We start from the raw sequence: 23,544 nt of genomic DNA on the forward strand, positions 1-23,544 counted from the left end.
CCACCTCCACCAGAGCTGGATCCACCCCCTCCAGAGCTTCCACCTTTTCCCCCTCCAGACATTAGCCCTTTCATTCTGGTCCCACTGGTACCATCTCTCCCCTTCACACTTTTTATGCCTCCAAATACCCCAGGAGCTCTGCTGTCGTGGTCAATGATACCTGCAAGAAATGGAAATTAGGTTCAATTTCTTATTTTTACCCAAAAAAATTCTGAGCAGGGCTGGTTTAAATGTCATCCTTCCTACCTTGGTGGTCATGGACTTATTTTTGAAGGTGCCCAAAAAGAATCTCCCTTAGCAGAGATCAGCCTATGGAATATTTTATCATTTTACTTGGTTTTATCTTTTTTAAAAACACAATGTATGTCTTATTCCACACATGAACACTCAGTGCAGCCCAGCATTTGCAGTGGCCAAGATTATGTTTCTCTCTCCTTCAGCTTCCTTAACTTTTCCACAAATTTTAGGACTGGTTTTTATTTCCTTCCCTTCTGCCCTGCAATCAAACAGACCTATGGGTTAAATGTGGTGTTTCCCATGTCCTCCAAATTTATTAGATATTAGCCAATGATTCTAAAGCCAGATGTTATATTAACATATTTTCACAAATCCCCCTTTGCATCCTTTCCTGAATTAAGATGGGAACTGGGATTGGTAGTTCCAATGATGTCAAGATCACAAAGTTGGAACAGTTTCCTTTAAAAAACCGTGTGAAAATCCTTGGGATACTCACATATCGTGGCCGGTGATCCTTCCTGGATCCTGTGGAGGAAAAGTTACATTGAGGTAAAGCAGCCAATAAAATCAGAATTAAAATTCATGTTTAACCTGAATTTAAACCCATTTATCAATTATCTGCAGAAAGGTGATTCCTCCCAGTCCCAGTCCACCCCAGAGATCCCAGTGACAGATCCATGGACACGCTACTTTGTCTGGGTGTTTCTTCCAGCATGGATTTTGCCCCTACCTGTTCTCCTCCTCGTCAAGGAGTGATCGATACATGGCAATCTCAATGTCCAAGCCCAGCTTCACATTCAGGAGCTCCTGGTAATCATGGACAAGTTGAGAAAGGTCATCCTTGGCCTGTTGGAGAGCATTTTCCAGCTTCTGGAGCTTTTCCTGGCTGTCCCTGATGGCCAAGCTCCCACAGTGCTCAGCATCTTTAATGGAGTCCTGGAGGCTGAAATTCTGCAGAGGGAAAAAAGGGAATATGACCATGTCCCATCTGTGGAGAGGATTTTATGACAGAATCATGGAATATCTATAGTCAGGAGGGAGCCACAAGAATCATCGGGTCCAACTCCTAGACCAGCACAGGAAAACCCCAAAAATCCCTTATTTTTCACACCCTCCTAGAATTCCTTGGAAATCAAAAGGCTTTCCTCAGTGACAGAACACCAAGAATATATTAGACTGGGTAAATTAACACAATTAAACCCCAATATAGATCCCAAAAATCTAAATCTGCTTCATTGGGAAGAGAAAATTTCATCCCTAAGTTTGCCTCCAAATGATTGGCTGCCATATACTGCGTTGAGATCCCATGGAAAAGGGACTTAAACAATTTAATCTTTCTGGAAAGTATCAGCTTTACCCTTTTCCTTGCAATTTCAATTTCTGGTTGGAGTCTTTGGATCTGCCTGGCAAGTTCCTGGATTTCCTGGTGACTGTTCCTCAGCTGCTCTCGTTGATTCACCCACATGTTCTGCAGGTCCTGGTACTGATGGGAAGAGGACACAAAACATATTTAATTTCTTTTGCAATGAAGAGATTTGTGCTCCCGTTTCCATGGTATCCACTCACCCTGCGCTGGTACATGGCATCCACTTCAGCTGTGCTCCTGTGGGCCATCCCCTCATATTCCTGCCTGACCTCCTCAATGATTCCTTCCATGTTCAGGTCCCTGTGGTTGTCCATGGACAGAATAATATCAGTGTTCCCAACAACCGTTTGCAGCTGAGACAGCTCCTGCATGGAAAACCAGGTTAGGGATTTTAACAGTCATGGTGGTCAGTCCAGGTCAGTCACAGAAAAATTGGGACCTTGTGGCCAATTTCCCACTGGAATTTCTCCACCTGCAGCCCCCAGGAACCACTGTACCCCTACCACCTGTAATTTTCAAGGTCTTCCAGCCTTCAGGACGCACCATACCCCGTTTCACTCATGCAAGTCCAAGGATAATTCTCCAAGCCAAAAAATCCCACCCAAGCAAAATTTCTGGGAATTTCTAGAAGACATGTCCTTCAAGTCCTGAGGGTAAGATTTTAATAACTCACAGCTTCATATAAACACCGAAGGAATTCCAGCTCCTGCCTCAGGATATCCACTCGGACATCAAACTCCATTTTTCCCATGTAGGCACTATCCAGTTCCTGCAAAAAAAACCAAAACCCATTGGAATATTTGTAATTTTTTGATCCAAATGCTCCACTGAAGTGCAATTCTTGTGATATTTCTATAAAACCTTCATTCCTGGGATCAAATAATGGCGCAGAGATCTCAGATTTCATTTGAAAAGCAATGGGAACAAAAGGAAAGCATTTAAGATGAAAAAATTTTCTGGGAAATGAGTACCCCAACTGCAGCAGTAAATTGTTCCTGGGGAACATGAGAAATGGGAAAATACCATTTTTATTCATATTTCTAGTAAAAAGTTGCCTAAATTTTCTCTTCACAGACAGTTTTATTCTTCTAAGACATCTACAGACATTACTTAACATAATAACAATATTCTACCTGGACTGGGATTGAGTGAATAGGGAAAAAACAGCAAAGGTCCTACAAAGGGCCAGTTCATTCTCTAGAGGAAATAATTCCTCCTCAGTCTTGTTCTGGTTTTCAGTTACTTTGGTTAAAATCAGACAAAGCTCAGTAAAGACTTCAGCTTTTGAGAACCTTGTTAACCACCCAGATATTGGTTTAATTCCAAGGCTTTGATTTTGCTCAGGGTGTCGAGTTTATTCACCTTTTTAAGCTCCACAAATTCTTCTTCCATGGACGTGCGTTTGTTGATCTCATCCTCAAATCTGGGATACATAAGGAGGTAGATTATTATCTATCATCTATTATCTATTATTAATTAATCTATTTAATTAATCTATCCATTATCTTTAATTGTTTGTCTTAATTTTTAAGCCAAGTGGACCATTAAACAACAGAATCATCCAAAGACTGAATGTGTTGAATTTTCATTTTACTTTAATTGCAATTTCTGGCAACTGCAAACCCTCTTCAAAGAGAGGTACTAAAACAGCCCAAAAAATGGGGTCAGTACTGATCAGTCCTAAATTTAGTAATTCTGAACTAAGCTTTCCACTTCTCAGAGCTGTGGGTAGACATAAATTATCTAAGCCAGAGAAGGTGACAACTCTCCCGAACTTAACCCCAAGCTCAGCTCTGTCCCTCCCCACCAGGGCCCTGCAAATGGAATCCTGGGTCACTCACTGCTAGGGGGAGAAAGAATAGGAGTCTGGGAAGGAAAAATGATGGGAGAGATCATCATAAATTTTGATTTTCCTCTCATTTCAACTCTTACCAAACTCTTCCATCATCAAAGTCAAGCCCTGTAATGCACCTTCAGCAGAGCAGAGCTAAGAAAATCCAAACTCGTGCAGATGCAAAGCTGAGCTTTTATAAGGGCACAATGAGCATCACCTGGGAAAATCCCAGCATCTGCTTTCCCAGATTTGTGACTATTCACCTGTTTTTATAATCCTCAACAAGCTGGAGCATGTTGTAGGCTTCAGGATCCAGCTGCTCCTTCTGGCTCTGGAGTGTCTCAAGCTGCCGCTGAAGGTTGGTGATGTAGGACTTGAAGAAGTTGTTGATGTTCCTGCTTTCCTCGGGGCCAGAGCTTTGCTGCTGCAGAAGTTCCCACTTGGCCAAGAGTGCCTGATTCTGTCGCTCCAGACATTGAACCTGGAAGGGAAAACAGATCCAGAGGGGCAGTATTCCTCCAGTTGGCATCTCTGCCAAGGAGATGGGCTGTTAGAGCTGGGGATGTTCATGTGGAGAAGAAAAGTGAAAGGAGACCCTGGAGCCCCTTCCAGTGCCTAAAGGGGCTCCAGGGAATCTGTCTTGGGACAAGAGACTGGAGAGAAAAGACATGGGGGAATGGCTTCCCACTGCCAGAGGGCAGGAATAGGTGAGATATTGGGAAGAAACTCCTCCCTGTGAGGGTGGTGAGGCCCTGGAATGTTTTTCCCAGGGGATTCTCTATTCCTGGAGGTGTCCAAGGCCAGGTTGGATGGGGTGTGGAGTAAAGTGGTCTAGTAGGAGGTGTGCCTGCCTGTGGCAGTAATGGGATTAACTTTAAGGTTCCTTCCAGCCCAAATCACTCCACAATTTCTATAATAGTGACCTGGACACCCAAAAGTTTAGGAGGGAAAGAAGAGTCACTGACATGCTAGTTTTTCAGGACTATGGAATCTTAAACCTCCTCAGTGTAAACAACACCTCCTCTCTGGTGAAACAGGAAACCCTGAAGTCTCCACATGTAACAGAGAGAAACAGAGACAGATACACCTCCCAGATACAATGGGGTGGAAGACCTTTCGTGGTTGTCTTGAGCAGAAGCAGAAGACAGAACTGGAGAAATGGAAAGTCCACCATGAAAGACCACCTAATAGAGAGCAGGGCTTCCAAACCAGTAAGTGTTTTGTTTAATAATTCAGAGAAATTGAATTAACTTGCAATTTCTGGCAAGTGCAAACCCCTGCAAGAAGATGCACTAAAACAGCCTGTTCTTGCAAGGTCTGGCTTTGCTTGAGAAAAAATTCTAACTCATCAAGATGTCCATCACCCATTTTTCCTGCTGGCATCAACAACCTCCAGGCACTGGAATATAGGAATATATATTCGCAGAAGTCCCTTTCCTCAAAAAAGGAGTGAGTCTATGTGCCGGTGACATGCCAGCATTTTATTGTCCTGATACAAAAGATCTTTATCCCAAGGCAAAAAGTGATTCACACAGCGAAGTTAACAGTGACCCATTGTGAGCTTCACAACAGCCTGTGGGAATTCAGCCACTGCTGGGATTTTTGGAGGGAGAAGATGGAACATGACAGTGTCCGCATGACCCACACCTACCTTATACCTCCTCCTTCCCAGATAACACCACAGAGACCAAGACTCACCTTCTCGATGAATGATGCAAATTTGTTGTTGAGAGATTTGATCTGCTCCTTCTCATCTGAGCGCACTTGCTGGAACTCGGGGTCCACCTGGAGCTGTATTGGCCTCAACAGGTTGGTGTTGACATGGACCTCCTCAATGCCTCGGAGAGCTCCAGCTTGTCCCAATCCCTGTCCAGCCCCTTGTTCCCCTACTCTAAGGCCTCCTCTGAGCACCTCCCTGCCTGAACCTCCTCTGTAGGTGCCACCAAGCCCTGTTTCACCACTCTGAAAACCTCCTATGAAATATCCTCTTCCACCAAAGCCCCTCTCAGGTTGTCTCCAGCCACCAAACCCAAGGCATCTCCCATATCTTATTCCTTCTCCTCCATAGCCTCCACCAGTATAGACATTCCTAAACCCTCCAAGGTTGTGGAGGCTCCTGCTGCCATACCCATACCCAAACCCTCCGAATCTCCCATCTCCACCACCAGTGGTCCCACAGTGAGTGGAAGAAGAACTGAAATTTCCATTCCCATATCTGGAGAAATATTGTCTCATGGCAGCACTTCCAGGCGGGAGAGCTGGTGGAGGAGGTGATGAAACAGGAGGAGAAATGAGAACGAAGGATCCTCAGCTACTCCAGAGGAGTATGGAAGTTCTCCTTTATACGTTCTGGAGGAGCTTGTCTCCATTCCGTGGTAATTAGCAGGTCTCTAATGTTGTTATTGGGTTTGGTTAATCAGGCAGCAATTAATGGCTGCCCGGAGAGGTCGGATAAACACCAACACCAGTGAGGCAGTTGTGAAATTCCCCAAATCCTGCCTGACTCATGAGCTTTGCTGACAGATCTCCTTATCTCATTAGCCTCCATCCGTAATTACAGTTACCCCTGCTCATATTCTCTCCCATATTTCCCCACCTCTTTTGGTATTTCAAGGGGTGCAAGACCTTGATGGTCCTTGGGGGTGTCTGACCTCCCTTCACCACATCACAAGGAGCACCTACTGTGCTCTTTGTTTCCCATTCATGTTCTTTTCTCATTCCCAGAATATCCCAGGGGCAACTTTTGCTTCTTACGGGGAGGATCCATCCCTCTCCCCATCCCTCTCCCCATCCCTCTCCCCATCCCTCTCCCCATCCCTCTCCCCATCCCTCTCCCCATCCCTGTGCCAGACTCCACCTTTCCAACGTTCAGTGGCCAGGGACATATGGAAAAGCATTTGGGAGCCAAACTCTACAGCTGGCAGCACCACTTGGAGGCTCCAGTCTGGATTAATTTCTCAAGAAGTCACTAAGATGAGGTTCCTCCAAAACCACCTCTGGAACCACTTTCCTGTGGGAAGAACCTCCTCTTTGACCCTTACATGACTTTAGGAGGAGCTGGACTTCACCTGGCAGGATCCTCTTCCTCCCAAAGGAGCTGGATGAAGCCAGTTTGAGAATCCATGAGTTACACAGAGGTCCTATGGTCAGGGCTGTGCAACCCTGGCTCCATTTGGAAAAGACCTAATAAGTTCCTTTAATTAGGGGTTTGTAGCTAGAGGTTATTAATACAGCCGGAATAGACAAGACTTTGGATATTCAGTGAGACTTTTCTCACCTGGAAACACAGTGTTTTCCAGGAAAAGAGTTGAGAAATCCACTTTTCCCTTCTGAAATCCCCTACCTTACCTTACACCGGGAACAGCCAAACTGGTATCTCAGACCTTCCTTTTGTGCTAATTAAATTTTACTCATTTTCTACATTTCCTGAAGAAATTCAACCAGATTTCCAGCTGATTACACCCTTTTTACAAACCTGTGTAAAAAATCTGACTTAGATTGAGAATTCTGTCTTCTGCAGGAATTATGATGAACATTAAAAATGGTGCAATTAACAGGATTTTACAAGTGGGGGAGAGGGGAAAGAATTCCTGACAGAGAGGGGAACAGTTGGAGCCAGGTGGGGGTCTGACTCTTCTCTCAGGATATGAGTGATAGAATGAGAGGAAATGGCCTCAAATTGTGCCAGGTTTTGCTTGGAAATTAGGGGAAATTCCTTCCTAGAAAGGGTTGTCCAGCCCTGGCACAGCTGCCCAGGGCAGGGGTGGAGTCCCCATACCTGGAAGTGTCCAAGAAATGTGTGGACGTGGCACCTAGGGACACGGTCCATGGTGGCCTTGGCAGTGCCAAGGGGAAACATTGGACTTGATTATTCCAACCTAAATAATTCTATGATTCTGAAGGGCTGATAGTGGCTCCAATATGATTCCACTCTCCACCTCTCCTCTTCCCACTTTGTGAGTGCCTAATTCTGGAGTTGCGCTGGGCAACGCTCCGGGTAATCCCTATGGATCATGGAAGGAAGTGTTGTGACCCCAGAGAATGAGCAGCCACAGCTCCCTGTGAAACATTAGTGAGAGATGTGTCCCTCCCTGTGCAGCAGCTGAGGCAAAACAAGCATGAATTCAGAGCTTTCCATGGCAGCTGGAGCCCAGAGCTGGAGCGAGGAGAGCAGTCATCCCACCCCACGTGCCGTAATCCAGGGTGTGGGCAGCTGTTGTGATCGGAGCTGGCACTGGATCAGCCTTGGCAGCATATCTCAACCACACCTGGACCTGTCAAGCTGGCTCCAGAAACAGGGATGCATCCCAAGAGATGTCCATGCATCCTGTGGATTAAGGGGGAGCTTCCTGTCATTCCTTCCTCTTTCTGACATAGCTGGGACAAAGGAATCACCGGTTCATCCATCATCCTTCCCAGGGAGATGGGTTTTCACAGGATCAGAGTGTTACAACCACAGGCTCAACCTGGCTCTTTGTCTTGGGATTTTAAGGATGAATTTAAATTGCATCTCAAAACTTGATCCATTAAAATTGTCTGCTGGGCCACTTGTACAGCTCTTGGAGCAGGGACTGCGGGCCCATGTGTTGTCTTGCACATCTGAAGCAGTCCGTGGGGCACTTGGAGAAGATGGGGAAGTTCCTCCCACATGGAAAAGCCTCTGAGACAGTGACAGAAGTGTGACATTTTGTGGACAATGAGGGAACCAGGAGAGCACCAGGATGGACATGTTGGAAACATCCAGAAATTTAGAGGCAAACCCTCTAAGAGCTTTTTTTTAGAGCTTTTTTAGCACAAGTGGGGCAGGAACCTGCCAAACTCCACCACCTTCATCCACCTCCATCCACATTCAACTCAAACCCTAATGGGACTAATAAATCCCAGATCTCAGGGGGATACTCAAGGAAACACCTCAACATTCCCATAGGATCATCTAAATAAGCTCAAAATAAGGTAATGAAATGGTCTGGTTGGGAGGGAACTTAAAGCTCATCCCATTACTGCCACAGGCAGGAACAACTTCCAGGGTGCTCCAAGCCCTGTCCAACTGGGCCTTGGACACTTCCAGGAATGAAGGATCCCCTGGGAAAAACATTCCAGGGCCTCACCACCCTCACAGGGAAGAATTTCTTACCAGTATCCCACCTATCCCAGCCCTCTGGCAGTGGGAGGCCATTCTCCCTTGTCTTTTCTCTCCAGGCTCTTGTCCCAGGACATCTCTTCTGGAGCCCCTTTAGGCACTGCAAGGGACTCCAGGATCTCCCTTCCACCAGATGGGTAGCTCCAAGCCCCATCCAACCTGTCCTTGAGCACCTCCAGAGACGAACCAGCCATAAACACTTTAGAAAATAGAAATAAAAAGAACTAAAAGAAGCGGGGGTGGGGAGGGGGGCGGGAAGGAAGAACTACAGGAAACACAAAACCTAAAATTACTAAACTCCTGAGGGTGTCTTGCAAAACCAGATCCTAAATATAAGGAAATAAGGATCTTTATTATAAAAATATATAAAATAAGGAAAGAAGGATCTTTACAAGCCCCACTTCAGAACAGAGTGAATAAATAAGGATATCAATGCACTTTTGACTGTTCAAGGAGTACTGCCAGAGCCATACAGTAGCACATTAAGAAATCCAGTATTTAAATTTAATAACTGCCCCAATGAAGGAGATAAATGAGCACTGAGAGAGATCTTGATCTCCAGCTGCCAAAGTTCCTGCATAATTAGGGCCCTCAGTCACTTGGAACTGGGGCTGGGATGACACAGACTCATAAAAATGCTTTTAGCCCACAGACTTTCCTTTTCTCCCCCACTCCTTCCCTGAGATAACCACAACCTCTCCCTGTGGTCAGTGAAGGCAGCAAGGACTTGGAGAAGAGGGAAAAAAAAGAGAGAGACATTTCAGAAACCTTGTGTTTTTTGCAGAACAAGAGGTGAAACATTGGTACTCTCCCAAAGCTGAGAGTATTTTTATTTCTATTTTATTTATTTCTATTTTAAGCCTGAGGTTTCACAGCTGCAAGAATATATTGTCCTAATGATACAGATATTCCAAAGTGAATCCCACATCCATCATTTAGAGGACAGGGAGATCAGATGGAATTTCCCTCACACAGACCTAGAGCTGGGTGATACTGGAAGTTGCTATAAAACCACAAGAAAAAATCCCTCTATCGGGAATTTTTTTTTAATTCCATGAATTCACAACACTTTGTGGTAAACAGTGAAGCTTCCTTGTGAGAAAACTGTAACTGGAGGGGGTCTGGGAAGGCCCTAAATGGGAGAGATTTTTCTTGTGCAGACAGACAGAGCTCAGGTGGTTGGGAATGATTTTGGTGGGGGGATATCTTCTTTTGCCTTTGTTTAACGACAGTGTTTTATAGAAGCATTAAACTTCTGTTGGAATTGGCAGGATCCAGGGCAGGGGATGGAGGGAGGAGAAGAGGCAGTGCTGGACACTCCAAACAGGGGGCAGATAAGGAGGAACAGGACCCATCACTGGGTCACTCCATCAGGAGCTTCTCCAAAACACAAATGGAAGGAAGCAGCCGATGGACTGCAGAATTCCAGAGCAGGAGGAACAACTCTGCTGCCACAGAGGAATTTTATTTGTAGGGGAAGGAGGACACGAGTGGATAAAATAGGATCTCTGGGGCAGCATGGAACAACCTGGTAGAGGTTGGAATCAAGTCCAAGATCCAATGAGAGTGAGGGAAGCAAAGGTGATGAGCATGGGAAGTACTGGAATGCCCTCACAGAGCAGGAAGACCTTCCCCAGAGCCAGAAACATCTGTGCAGGGAATGGTCACAACCTTTCCCCGTGGTCAGAAAAGGTGGGAAGACTCTGAAAGGAAGGGAAGTGAAATGTCAAAAATGTGATCATTTTTGCAGAAAAAAAAGGTGAAATGCCATGGTGATGGCTCCAGGCTGGAATTTTGATGTTGAGGAGGCCAGAGGGAGCTTCCAGGGTGGATTCCACCCACAGTGGGGAGGGAGGTCACCAGCTCTAGGATTGGAAAATTGTTGTGTCCCCAAGGGAACGGTCTCTGGTGAGGCTCATTTAGAGACCAACAACCCAAAATCTGACTTTAACTTGCAATCTTGTTAACAAGGGACTGATGACTCTTTTAATCTTTTTAAATAAATGATTCATTATTTGGGGTTGACAGGAAGGTAAACAAGCCAATAATATCCTCAATAATACCCTTGATATTAAATCATCAATTTAGAAAATAACAACATAATTATGATATCTGTTAATCTCCTCTTTCCCTGACAATAATATGAAAGTTTATTAATTAAATTTAATATGACTTGTGAATAAACTGAAGTAATTTTTCTATTGCTGTTATTATTAACAATGGTGGTGAGTGGACAAAGGAGAAGCTCATTAATTTTTTGCTTCAGTGGCTAATGCCAAATATCAGCCTCTGATCTCTGAGATCTCAGACAGGCTGAGCGTGTCCCGGTGCCTCCACACACAGCTGATGCCCTCGGGCTCAGGCGGAGGTGCTGGAACAAGGCAGAGATAAACTCCAAAGGGTTTCAGAAGGAGGAGGTGGAGAAGGAAAGGCACGACCTGAAGAGAAAAAAAGATTAAAATAAGGAAAAAACCCATAGAGGATGAGGAGGAAACTGGGTTGAACTCCAGGTTAAAAGCACAGAGGCATGAGTTTTTTTGCTATGTGCACGTGTTCCTCAGCAAAAAATGGTCAATGGATGTGGCAGTCATGATAAATTTGATTTTTATTTCTATAAAAATTTGGGCAGGATTTTGATACGGATTTCCAGGTGACCCAACAATCAGAGGTCTCAGGAATGGCCTCTCCAGCAGTTTGGAACCTCAGGAACCTCTTCACTTGGTTCCCAAGGTAGAGAAGAGAGTGTTCAGCAGCTTCAAAAGCTGGTGTGTGAGTTGAGAATGACTTTAATTGCATCCTGTCCCACAGGAAGTTGAAGCAGCTGGAGTTAATTCTGGCAGATGTTCCAAATCCAGTAAACAAGGTGATTACCAACCTCCCAGCAAAGTGGGTCCGGTGCTACCTTCTTGGGGTAGAGTCAGCAACAGGAGGGTTACCACACCCAGCTCCACCTGGGTTGGACTCCAAGCTCATAATTAGCCCTATCAAGGTCAGAATTTGCGATCAATTGAGTAAATCCCTCTATTGATGGATCCAAATTGCTGTGGTTGCTTCTGCAGCAGCCAAAGGAGCAGCCACTGGACAATGAGGCAAGTGCAAAAAGGTAAAGCTGTACAAAAAGTACCGAAACCATGATGATTCCAGTGTAAATCTCCTGCCTGGGTGTTGGGGAGGATGAAACAGAGAAACCTTATTAATATGACTGTTAAGCAAAAGATTCTGAAAATATGAAGCCTAGAATCGAAATAGAAATGAGAGCTAGCTTTGAGTCACAGGACACTGAGTACTAGTTGCTATATAACCAAAGAACAATAGCTTAGCCAGCAAAAGGAGAATCTCTGTTGATGAAACAATGCCCTTCTGCTGACAGTGAATCCAAAGGTCAAAAGCAGCAATAGAAGAATTTGAAAGGTAGCTTTTAGAGTTTAAAATGTAACACTGTATGGTAGCGTAGTAGTTCTTATAGGTTATATGTAAATCCTCTAGAATGTGTGTCATGTACTGATTGGTTACTGGGAATTAGAATACTCACTATAGAAAAGGATAAAACGTATTGTAACAAGAACTTCACGCTCTTACCTCTTAAGCTCTCTTAACTTCCATGATTCTCTTGCTTCTAACTTCTCATCCTCCTCTCTCCCTCTTAAGTTCTTAAACTCTCTCCCCTAGCACTCGAACTCTCTCTCTCCCCCCTCCACTCTCTCTCCCCCCCGACCACGTGTACGCCGCAGCTGGCGGCAGAAACGGGCCTCTTCCTCCCTCTACCCATATAATAAATTGCTTATACCTGAACAGCTTGACCCTGGAGAAATCTCTCACCACATGTGATTTGTACATCTATACCTGGGGAGGGAAAGGTGTGAGGATGGGGTGGAGAAGGTCAGCTTAAAGGCTTTGACAGGTATGGAATCCTGGAATATCTAAAGTTCTGGAAGGGACAGACAGGGATCATCAAGTCCAACTCCTGGCCTTGATCAGGAGAATCCAAACAATTCCATAAATGGGCTTGAGAGCCTTGTTCAACATAGGGAGGACATGGGGCTTCTGGAGTGAGTCCTGAGGAGGCCATGGAGATGCTCCAAAGGCTGGAACCCCTCTGAAGCCAGGCTGGGAGAGCTGGGGGTGTTCGCCTGAAGAGGAGAAGGGAAAGGAGGCCTTGGAGGCCCTTCCACTGCTAAAGGGGCTCCAGGAAAGCTGAAAAGGGACTTGGGACAAGGCATGGAGTGCTAGGACAAGGGGAATGGCTTCCCACTGCCAGAGGGCAGGGTTAGGTGAGATGTTGGGAAGAAATCCCTCCCTGTGAGGGTGGTAAGGCCCTGGAATGGATTTCCCAGAGGATGCCCCATGGAAAGCAATCCAGGTGAAGGGCTTGACTCCTTGGCTGCCAGCCCAATCTTTTCTCCAGGGAGTCACAAACACCTGCCGCCCCAGAAAATGGGAAAACTCATTCAGCGAGAAGTTTTCTGGGGGTGGAGGGAGGGAGGAAGCTCCAAGGTCCCCGAAGGCCAGCAGGATGTCCTTGTCCAAGACTGAAACACAGAGCAGTTCCCATTTCAGCTGATTCTGGCATCAATCCTGAATGGATCAAACTCAGCAGAGAACTGCCAGCCTAGACAGACCTACCACAAACATGAGCACAACCCACCTCTTCTCCTGTCACCTTCCTCCTGATTGTCAGCTGGAGTCATGACCTGGAATCGTGGTGCGTTTGTACCCAACCCAAAATTCCTGTCTCAGCCTGACCCATAACTTATGGAAAAGTCAATTTGTCATTGACTTGGAGGACAGCGACAGGTTCTGGTGTCAGAGCAGCACCAGGAGGTCACTGGCAGGTTCAGTTGTCAGAGTGGGATGTGGAGGACAGTGACAGATTCAGGCAGGTCAGAAGGTGTGGAGGACAATGACAGGTTCAGATGTTTCACAGCAGGACCTGGAGGACAATGTCAGGTTCAGGTGTGTGAGGAGGGGTCTGGAGGTCACTGACAGGTTCAGGTGTGTCACAGCAGCACCTGGTGGTCACCAGCAGATTCAGGTATGTCAGAGAACTTTCCCTTGTACAGGCTCCAAACCTTCCAGTAACATTTTGTAGCATTTTGTGGTCATGTCCACCCCCACCGGACCAGCTGAGTCCCCAGGCCACAGGAGAGATAGCATTGATTCAACCCATGCTCCAACAGAATTGGTCAGATAATGAGGGTTTTGGGATCATTCTTGTAAGCCCTATGGAATATCATTCCACTCCAAGGACAGAACTAGGGCATGTGGAAGGAGGATGAAGGTCAGGGAAGCACCACCATCCCAACTGAAATGGGTGGGAGGAAGAAAAGGAGGTACAGTCTCTGTCAGCACCAGGTGCGGATGGTGCAGTTGTCGTAAGTTGTGTAAATCCGGCTCTACCTGTCCCAGTTGGAGCCGAGGCAGCCCTGGATGGAACAGGGCTGGGAGGAAGCAGGAGGCACCACATTCCCAGGCAGCTCATCCAGGTTATGGAGGTGGGTGGGAGCAGCTGCTTTGTTCAGAGGAGCAGGGTCAGCATCCAACAGGGGCCAAGTCCAGCAGGTAAAGATGTCTGCTCAACCTGTCCCAGTAAATCTGGGGTGAATATTAATTAGATGAAGGCCCCAAATTTTTCTGCACAGCCGCAGAAGATGCTCTGGGACACAGATTCCTCTGGAGGCTGGCACAATTCACCTGTAGAGACCAGCAGTGGATTCACTCACAAGGAATCCAAGGCAGGGTCCAAAGAGCAGGAAAGGAGGTGATGGAGTATCCAGGATTAAACACCAGGAGCCCAGCATGGAAAGCAAAGGGAAGAGCTCCCCTTAGCTAAATTTCTTTGGAAGCTGCACAGCTTTAGATACGTTTGTCAATGTATTTGCCCATAGGAATTTTAAATCTCCTCCCGAGCCCAGATACAGTGACCATGGTGGTCACTGCTTCCATAAGCTGCTGATTTTAATCTCTCTTGAGGAGGTCTGAGGGTTTTCTGGTGCACATTTGAGCTGGTTTTTTAGACCAGTTAATTTGGAGGTGAGAGAACTGGGGGTGTTGCTGTTTGAAGTGCAGAGAGGGGACCAAAGGATGCTGACCCCCACTTTTAATCTTCTTTAACCTCTCTGTTCCTCAATTCCTTCCCCTGAACATCACATCCTCAAGACTGAAAATGACTCCACTGAGAAGTGTGCCAGATAAACCCCAGTCTGGAGGATGCAGAGGGAGGTCACCTCCCAGGCGATAAACCAGTGTTTCTCACAAAAGCAAATATTTCCTGTTCCCCAGCTGTCCACTGTCCCCTTGCTAGCCCACTCTGGGGGAGTCTCCTCCATGTTTGCACAATGACTCCTGAGGCCCTCCCACTATAAACATGATTAGAATCAATTATAAACTCATTACAGCCCTAATTACAGCCACTTGGGTTTACTTCTCAAGGAGCTCATAAAACATGGCACCAATTCAGTTTCTTCCCATGTTCTAATACAAAAAGTCCTGCACAGCCCATGCCCTGACCCCAGAAAATCAGTGACATTTCCCTGCCCTCCAACCCCCACCTGGCTGCACCCTTCAGTCAGGGAGTTCTGGAGAGTGAGGTTGTCCCCCCTCAAGCCTAATTTTCTCCAGGCTGAGCCCTATCATCTCCCTCAGCTGCTCCTCAGGAGTTCTCCAAACCCTTCTCCTTGTGTTCCAGCCCTTCCCCAGCTCTGTTCCTGTCTCAGGACAAGCTCCAGCCCCTCAGTGTCTTTTTTGGCATCCCTGGATGCGATCCAGCAGCTCTCACAGTGCCCCACAGAACAGGCGAAGGGGATCCCAACCCTTTCAACCCAGCATGATGCACTTGAGCAATTTCCTTCAACTCCCTTTTTCATGAGAGCAGCAGATGGGAATGATAAACCCTAGCACCTCTTATCTTCTCTCCAGGAAAACCTCAGGGAACTCAGAAAAATCCTGTGGTTTTTGGCAGCATGATGTCAGCACCTTTGGTTTCCTGGGCTTCAACAGGCCAGGAATCTTTGTCCTCTCTGCCACCATCCCGAGGGCGTTCCCAGGACACTCGGGGGCTTTGAACCACCTGGGTCCAAACCTGTCCCTGGACTCTTCCCTGGGATGAAGAAGAAGATGATTTCAGACTCTTCCCTGGGATGAGGGCCATGACTTTTTGGTCTTTCCCATCCAAACCTATGAATTTTAGAGTCAGAAATGTCATTTTGACTCAAACAGGAGGATAAGACACATTGCAGCCTGGTGTAAACATCATTTAGAAGTCAGAAGGGTGAACTGGAAGGAACTTTGGGGGTAAATAAGAAAACCAGCAGAAAAGTAACACTGGTTCAAATATAAACAATCATTTCTTCCTTATTTTGCTCATTTAGGTGGCAAGGACTTTACAATATTGATCTCCATTTCCATATTATATCTGCACCAGATCAATCATAGAATCATGAAATGGTTGAAGTTGGAAAGGACCTTAAATCCCATCCGGTCCCACCCCCCATAACACACACACTGCAGAGAAGTCAGGGGTGATTCACCTCTCGCTCCTCCCAGAGCTACAGAAGAATCCAGTCAAGTTTTAATCAAATTAATTTGGTTGCAACGGGATGTAATTTGGAGAAAGCTAATGACTAATCTGGCTGGAAACCTGGAGCTCTGATGGCAGGTTCTGGCTCTGGCTTAGTCCTTCATGCTGGAATTTTTTCCTTTGTATGTAATTTGTGTCCACTCAGAGTTGTCAGACCTTCCCACCTCTCACAGATGAGGAGCCGGTGTAAGAGCCCAGCCAGACAGGCAGAGGGTGCTGCTCATCCTAGTGCCAGCCCTGGGAAGATTTATCCTCCTCACCTTGGCTCCAACCACCCACTGGAGACTCCTCCATGGCAGGAGTTGGAATGAGATGATCACAGAATGTGGGAAGGAATCCTAAAGCCCATCCAGTTCCACCCCTTCCCAGGGGAGGGACACCTTCCATTAGACCAGGTTGCCCCAAGATCCTGCCCACCTCCAGCCAACCCAAACCCTAAATGGGAATAATGAATCCTAGTTCTCAGGGTGATGCTCAGGAAAGACCTTGTCATTCCCACAAGATCATCTAAATCAGCTCAAAATAAGGTTGGGAAGGCTTTGGGTTGGACAGGATCTTAAAGCTCATCCCATTCCACCCTCTGCTATAAGCAAGAGCATTTTCTGCTATCCCAGGTTGCTCCAAGCCCAGTCCAGCCTGGCCTTTGACACTTCCAGGGATGAGGCCATCTCAAGAAAATCCATTCCAATGCCTCACCAGTCTAATAGGGAGGAATTTCTTCCCAACATCCCATTTAACTCTCCTCTTTTCCATTTCAAAGCCATCACCTCTTGTCCCATCACTCCCTTTCCAAGTCCCTCTCCAGCTCTCCTGGAGCCCCTTAGAAGGGGCTCAAAGGTCTCCTTTCCCTTCTCTCCAGGTGAGCACCCCCAGATTGTCCACCCTGGCCCCAGACCTTGGAGCAGCTCCATGGCCTCCTCTGAACTCTCTTCAGTAGCTCCACGTTCTCCCTATGCTGGGCCCCAGGGCTGGAGTAGCTCTGCAGGTAGGGTCTCACCTGAGCAGGACAGAACCCTGCTGCTGCTTATGTTGGAGGCTCAGCCCAGGCTCAGGGGTCTCTGGACAGGTCCAGCTCTCACCCACCAGCACTCCCAAGTCCTTCTCCCAGGGCTACTCTCAATTCTTCCTCTGTTCTGTCTGTGTTTGTCCTGCAATCACCCTGATCCAGGGCAGACCCGTGTTTCCCCTCCCCTGAGGAACATCGAGTGATGAGACAACAAAAAATTATCTTCATCTCTCTGCAGTTTATTGGTACTGAAGGACTCTGGGGCCAGGGCACTGGCAGGAAGCAGCTGATTCACACGACAGAGGGGGCATCAGGGCCACACGCTCCAGGCAGGAAGGAGAGGAGGGAAAAGGATCCATAAAACATTAAAGCTGCCAAATTACTCCACCTGGTGAAGGTGGGCAACTCCAGAGACCTGTTTCTCACTCCTAAATCTGACTGGGACATCATCCCCTTCCTTCTGTTCATGTGGGCTCCTGACACAGCTGGAGCAGGATGCTGGGGACCCATGGGGGATGTGGGGGGAAACACAAGCCTTAAAAAGTGACAGGAAAGAGCAGTTTTCCACAGGCTCCTCCTCCACTGGTGCAGCAGCCCTGGGGAGCTCTGCAGTGCCAGGGACCCATGAGGGAGATGTTGCACCCCAGAGGGGCTCAGTGAGGCCCAGGCTGGGCCAGAGGGATGTGTCTCGTTTTCAATCTCACTTTGGGGGACATTTCCCCCAGAAACAGTTTGTTGCCTCCTGCATACGGATGGGGATGGAAGGGGCTGTGCTGCTGGTGGGAGGAAGAGGAAGGTGCTGCTTTCCCTGAGAGGATGGAGGTGAGGGCTCAGTATTTGACCCCAGAGGATTTGACCGTCGTGGTGGTGATGCATCTCCGCACAGAGGAGGAGCCCCCACTGGCCATGAAGTTACCGCCTGCAGTGCTGCACATCCTCCCGCTCCCAGAGGAGAAGCCACCACTGAGGATCCCTCCTCCCACAACACAGCTGCCACCAATGACATTCCCACCGCCAACCGTGCACACTCCTCCTCCACCCAGGCCATTGCTGGCTCCAAAGCTGCCAGATCTGCCTCCGCACATGGTGCTTCTGCCCACCACAGCTGGAAGAGAGGAAGAGGCTCATTGAACACCAGACAACATCCTGGGAATCTTCACAAAACCAAGGATAAAGGTAATTCTGCAAAGAAAACAATGTGCAAATACTTACAGACATTCACGTTGGATGGGTTCTCTAAGCAGAGCCTGTGTAGGGAGAGGAATATCAGTTGTAAATCTATATACAGTTGGAAGCAAAATGCTTCCCCAAAAATTCCTTTTATATCCTGTTTCATATAAGATCAATCAAGCCCCCTGAGAAGTATTCCCCATGGGGACCATGTTTCTGTTCTGGGCTTCAAAATTTGGAGGAAAAAAGGAAAGTAATCAGATTTCAATGTTAAATGTATTGCAAGGGATGATTAAGATGAATGTGACCCAAGGGGGGACAGAACCCTCGCACAGCCAATGGTGGGAGGTGTCACCTGTTCTCCTCCCCCTCCAGCAGCTTCCTGTACATGGCAATCTCAACATCCAGTGCAATCTTGATGTTCAGCAGCTCCTGGTACTCCTTCAGGAGGCGAGCCAGATCCTCCTTGTCCTTGCTCAGGGCACATTCCAGCTCTTCCAGCTTCCTCCTGGCATCCTTGATGGCCATCTCCCCCCTCTCCTCAGCCTCAGCAATGGCTGACTGCAGATGATGGTTCTGTGGAGAAAAAATAAATTTCTTAATTCTCTCTGCCCACCCTCTACTGGAGCCTCCTCATGGCACAAACTGGAGGGGAAACAGGAGGAACCCGTGAGACATTGGCGAACCCCACCTGCTTCTTCACATTCTCAATCTCTGTCCGCAGCCTCTGGACATTCCTGGACAACTCCTGAATCTCCATCTTGGTGTTGCGGAGGTTGTCCCCATGCCGGCCAGCTGTGCTCTGGAGCTCTTCATACTGTAGTTATGGGAACAAAGACATCCATCAGGGACACAACTGGCTAAAAACTCAGGTGTTTTCCATGCCCCAGGTGTCTTGACCCCTTCCCAACTCACCCGGCTCTGGTACCAGGCCTCGGCCTCAGCCCGGCTGTTCTGGGCTATCTGCTCGTACTGACGCCGGACTTCCTCGATGATGCTGTCCAGGTCCAGATGCCGGTTGTTGTCCATGGACACCACCACGGACAGGTCCCGGCTGATTGTCTGCATCTGAGACAGCTCCTGCAACCAAGACTTGAGTCAGAGGCACCATCTCAAGCCTAAATCCACCCAGGCACCCCATCCAGCCTTGATATTTGGCCTCCACATTGCAACTCCAGCCTCCTCAGAAGAAAGAGAGCTCCTACCTCCTCGTAGATGCACCTCAGGAAGTTGATTTCATCTGTCAAAGCTCCCACCTTGGCTTCCAGCTCAACTTTGGTCATGTAGGCACAGTCCACGTCCTAAAGGAAAGATCTCAGAATTAGACCACGGCTTCCTCTCATCACACAAGAACTGTTGGCTCTTCCTCTTGGGATCTGCCCATCTTGGAGCTGAGTCCTTCCCATGTCTTTAACTCCTGTCCCCCCTCACCCTATTCCTGGTGGTGCCTCCAGACTCACCTTCTTCAGCACCACAAACTCATTCTCAGCAGCCGTGCGACGGTTGATCTCCTCCTCATACCTGTGGTGGGGACAGGACAAGGTGAGACTCTGAGACCCCTGGTCACTCCACCCAGAGGGCCTCCACACCAGCTCCGCTCTCCCGGCTGGTCCCTCCTGTCTGTCCCCACACTCACTTGGTTTTGAACTCCTCCACATACTGCCGCATGTTCTGCAGCTCTGACTCCAGCTGGGCCCGCTGCCCCAGCAGAGATTCCAGCCTCCTCCGCAGGTTCTGGATGTAATTCTCAAAGATCACATCCAGATTCTTCCTCGGCCCTGATGGTCCTTGCTGCTGAAGCAGCTCCCACTTGGTGGAGAGCACCTTGTTCTGCTGCTCCAGGAATCGGACCTAGAGCCAATAAAGCGTGTGTGAAACATTTGCCAGAGAGACATCCCACTGCTCAAAACTCCTGGAGCTTTGGAAGGCCATGGGAATCATTCCCCAAAACCTTAACAGGACCATTGTTTCCAAGGGGAAAATTCCTCCATTTTTTCTCCATTTCTTCACTATTATCCTTAAATTCCTTCTATTTTCTCCTCCTGTATTTCTGGTTGGGGTTTTTTTTGGTGGGGGGAGGGGTGGGATGTGTGTAGCTGTTGAAATGCTTCCATTCTAATCTTACAAATTATTTCCAACACCAGACAGGATTTTTGACATTAATTTTCAGGAGCATCAGATCCTTTTTGACCTTTCAGAGAATGAAATCCCATTAGTCTCTATATTCAAGAATATTCCTCTTACCAGAAACAGAAATTATACCATATACATATCATATATTTAAAAAACATGGAGCACACTTATAGCCAACATTATCCCAGTTCAGATAATTTAAAGGAAACTCATCTGCACTTAAACTGAAACAAGAAGTGGTTGGGAATTTTTTAAATTTTATTCCTAGATTTTAAGTCCCTTGAGAAAAAATTATCCCAGAAAAAGAACAGACTTAAACACTTGAATCACTGAGTATGTCCCCATCCCTTTGGTCTGTCTTCACTGGAAAAAAAACCAACGTGCTTCCACCAAACCTGGAGAAAATTGTTCATTTTCTCTGTGGATGCTAAATTTTGACACTTCCTCAGGAGGAAACCAGATGGAACCCAATGGAGACAATTACAGCCCATTACTGAACTGAGAAGGACAATATTTCCCTCTTCAGATCACAAGGAATTTCTGCAGTTTTCCCATTCCCAAGCAAATCCAGCTCTAACCTCTCACCTTGTCAATGAAGGAGGCAAACTGGTTGTTCAGAGTCTTGATCTGCTCCTTCTCCTGGCATTTCACTTGCTGGATCTGAGGGTCAATGTCAACGTGGACTGGCCGCAGGAGGGTCGGGTCCACCTGCACTGGTTGGATACCTCCAGGGAACCCAGGGCCACCTCTGACAGGGCCACCAAAGCCGCCCATTCCTCCACCAATGACACCTCCTCCAATGCCCCCAAATCCTCCTGGAAATCCTCCACCAAAGCCACCAATTCTACATCCGTAGCCACTGCCATAAGAGCTGCCCATGGAAATCCTTGTGCTGCCCCCCATGTTGTGGAGGCTCCGGCTGCTGAATCCTCCACAGTGTCCACCTCCAATCCCCCTGGATGTAGAGAATGAGCTGTAGCTGATCCTGCTCCGACCACTGCCTCCAAATCCACCACCAACAGCAGAGCAGGAGCTGAATCCCCTTTTGCTCCCAACTCCGAAGCTCCTGCAGGCAGACTGACGAGACATGACTGATTCTCCTCAAAAGAGCCAAAACTGGGGAAGATGAGGAAATCAACAGAGCTGAGCTGGTGCTGAGGGCGGAGAGAAGTGCTCAGAGTCTTCTCTGGCTCCAGCAGCTCCAGGCATTCCCTTTTATCTGCTCCTGGAGGTGGGCTGGGACAACTTGGGTGTGAAGAGGAAACAAATTTATTGTCTTCATCAGCTTGGTGCGGTTAACAGATTTTTGCCAAATTGGTGACTCCACCCAGAAATCCGCTTCACCGTGCAGAAGGAAAACCAGGAGCACTGAGGCAGGTCTCTGTGAGTAAGTGGACTCCCATATCTTTATGTCATCTGGTAAAATATGCTTTACAATGATGTTGTCTTGTTCTTCCCTCCTCCCATTTCCCTGCCTGCTCCTAACAACTTCACAGGTTGTCTGACTCCAGATTTTTTGCCTGACACTCCACACCAGGCAAGGATTCTGGTGAAACCCACACAGAATGAGACTTTCACAATTCTGCCAAGCACACCCCAAATCTCCTTGTTAAGCAGAAAATTCCCAACGGCTTCCCAAGTGGAAAAATGCCGCATCACTAACATTTAACAGGGGTCAGCATTTCTGTTTTACCTGTAAAGGACCTACTTAGTTCCTTCCTAAGAGCATCAGGTGGGGTTTTTCTCTCCAAAAAGTGTCCCAGTCCCACAAATTCTGAGACAACCATGTCCTGGGATTCTGAGCACCAGAACAAGAGAACAAGGATATTCAACTTTTGCTTTTCCAATGACCACAGGGGTTGTCAAGCCAGAAAGGATGCTCCAGGCAGTAGATGTTGTAATGATGACTGACAATAATGTTTAATTTCATGCACAAGCTCCCCAGCAATGGATTTGGACACTCACATGAAGGACATCTTACAGGCGCCTTCTGAGCCTCACTAATCAAATAAATATTTTAGTTACATTTATTCATTTTTTTTGTAAAAAAACACTAACATTTCCTTCATTCTTATTTCCTAAAAATCATTTAAAAAAGTCAAGGGAAATATATATATTTCAAAGCACTTCAACAGTCAAAAAATACCCTGTCTTTAAGCTTTCCAACTGCATGTGTTGAGTTTTCATGGTCACACAGGAGATTTGGCCAGGCAAATGTGGTTTGAAAACATCCCTAGGAATCAGCTGGTAGCCATAGATACAGCAATCACTTTGGAAAACCAGCCCAGGAAAACACTTCTAAAAGCCACTGGAGTAATCAGAAATATGAATGTCATTGATTGTCACTGGGATGAGATTTCTGGAGCCACAGATTGTGTGGAATGGGAGAGAGGGGAGGACGTTACCCTTGATGGGGATTCAACTGTTGGCCAAGATTATCCTACCCTTAGGGGCTCAACAGTTGGCAACAGTTATTAGGCAATTGAAGGACACATCAGTTGGCCAAGGACTACCCCACCATTAATGGACTAAACAGTCCATAGGCGAAGAGCTACCCCACCCTTCAGGGATACAAGTCATGGTTGGCTAAGGGTGATCTAGGTATGTGTTCCTGCAGCTGGGGAATGGACAGCATCCCCACAGCATGGAGGGGACACTCTTCCAAAAGCAGCTGCAATCAAGATGGGCAGTTTCTCCATGGTCATCTCCTAGATGGAGATTTAAGCTCTCCAGACCATCCTACAGCCCAGCACACTTGCTCATGATGAGCAGCCCAGGGGAGCTGTAGAGTGGCTTGGGTTTAGGTGGAGAAAACAGGCTGTCCCTTCTCCTGGCCTCCCTCCCAACTGCCAAACCCATGGTATGAAGGCGCCAGGACTTCACTGGAACATCCCATGAGGAGGTTGAACATCCCACGAGGAGGTTCCACAAGGAGGAGGAAGATCTGCAAAGTCAGCCAGATGCCTGGGTGCTGACCACACTCAGCTGCTGCAGATAAGACACTCAGATTGAGTCACTCTGACGTCTTCAGACAAGATGTGCAGATTATTCCAAACCTGGAGTCACCTGAGCCTCCTCCAGG

General features: G+C 47.3%; 2 protein-coding genes across 2 annotated transcripts; both read right to left on the reverse strand.

The window, feature by feature from the left end:
* Positions 1-963: 963 nt before the first annotated feature.
* LOC107215656 (keratin, type II cytoskeletal 8-like) lies at positions 964-7,266 on the reverse strand. The gene is made up of 8 exons (XM_015652006.1): positions 7,216-7,266; positions 5,136-5,303; positions 3,701-3,918; positions 2,966-3,026; positions 2,277-2,372; positions 1,804-1,968; positions 1,595-1,720; positions 964-1,188 (listed from the first exon to the last, which is right to left on the reverse strand). Exons 1-8 carry the CDS (start codon positions 7,264-7,266, stop codon positions 964-966), a joined length of 1,110 nt encoding a protein of 369 aa, XP_015507492.1.
* Positions 7,267-17,989: 10,723 nt separating this feature from the next.
* On the reverse strand, positions 17,990-21,551 carry LOC107215670 (keratin, type II cytoskeletal 6B-like). The gene is made up of 9 exons (XM_015652026.2): positions 21,048-21,551; positions 19,966-20,180; positions 19,790-19,850; positions 19,535-19,630; positions 19,245-19,409; positions 19,021-19,146; positions 18,685-18,905; positions 18,372-18,406; positions 17,990-18,264 (listed from the first exon to the last, which is right to left on the reverse strand). The coding sequence occupies exons 1-9, from the start codon at positions 21,549-21,551 to the stop codon at positions 17,990-17,992; spliced, it is 1,698 nt and encodes a 565-aa protein (XP_015507512.1).
* Between the last annotated feature and the right edge of the window lie 1,993 nt (positions 21,552-23,544).

The sequence above is a fragment of the Parus major genome, linkage group LGE22 (assembly GCF_001522545.3).
Source record: "Parus major isolate Abel linkage group LGE22, Parus_major1.1, whole genome shotgun sequence".
NCBI lineage: Eukaryota > Metazoa > Chordata > Aves > Passeriformes > Paridae > Parus > Parus major.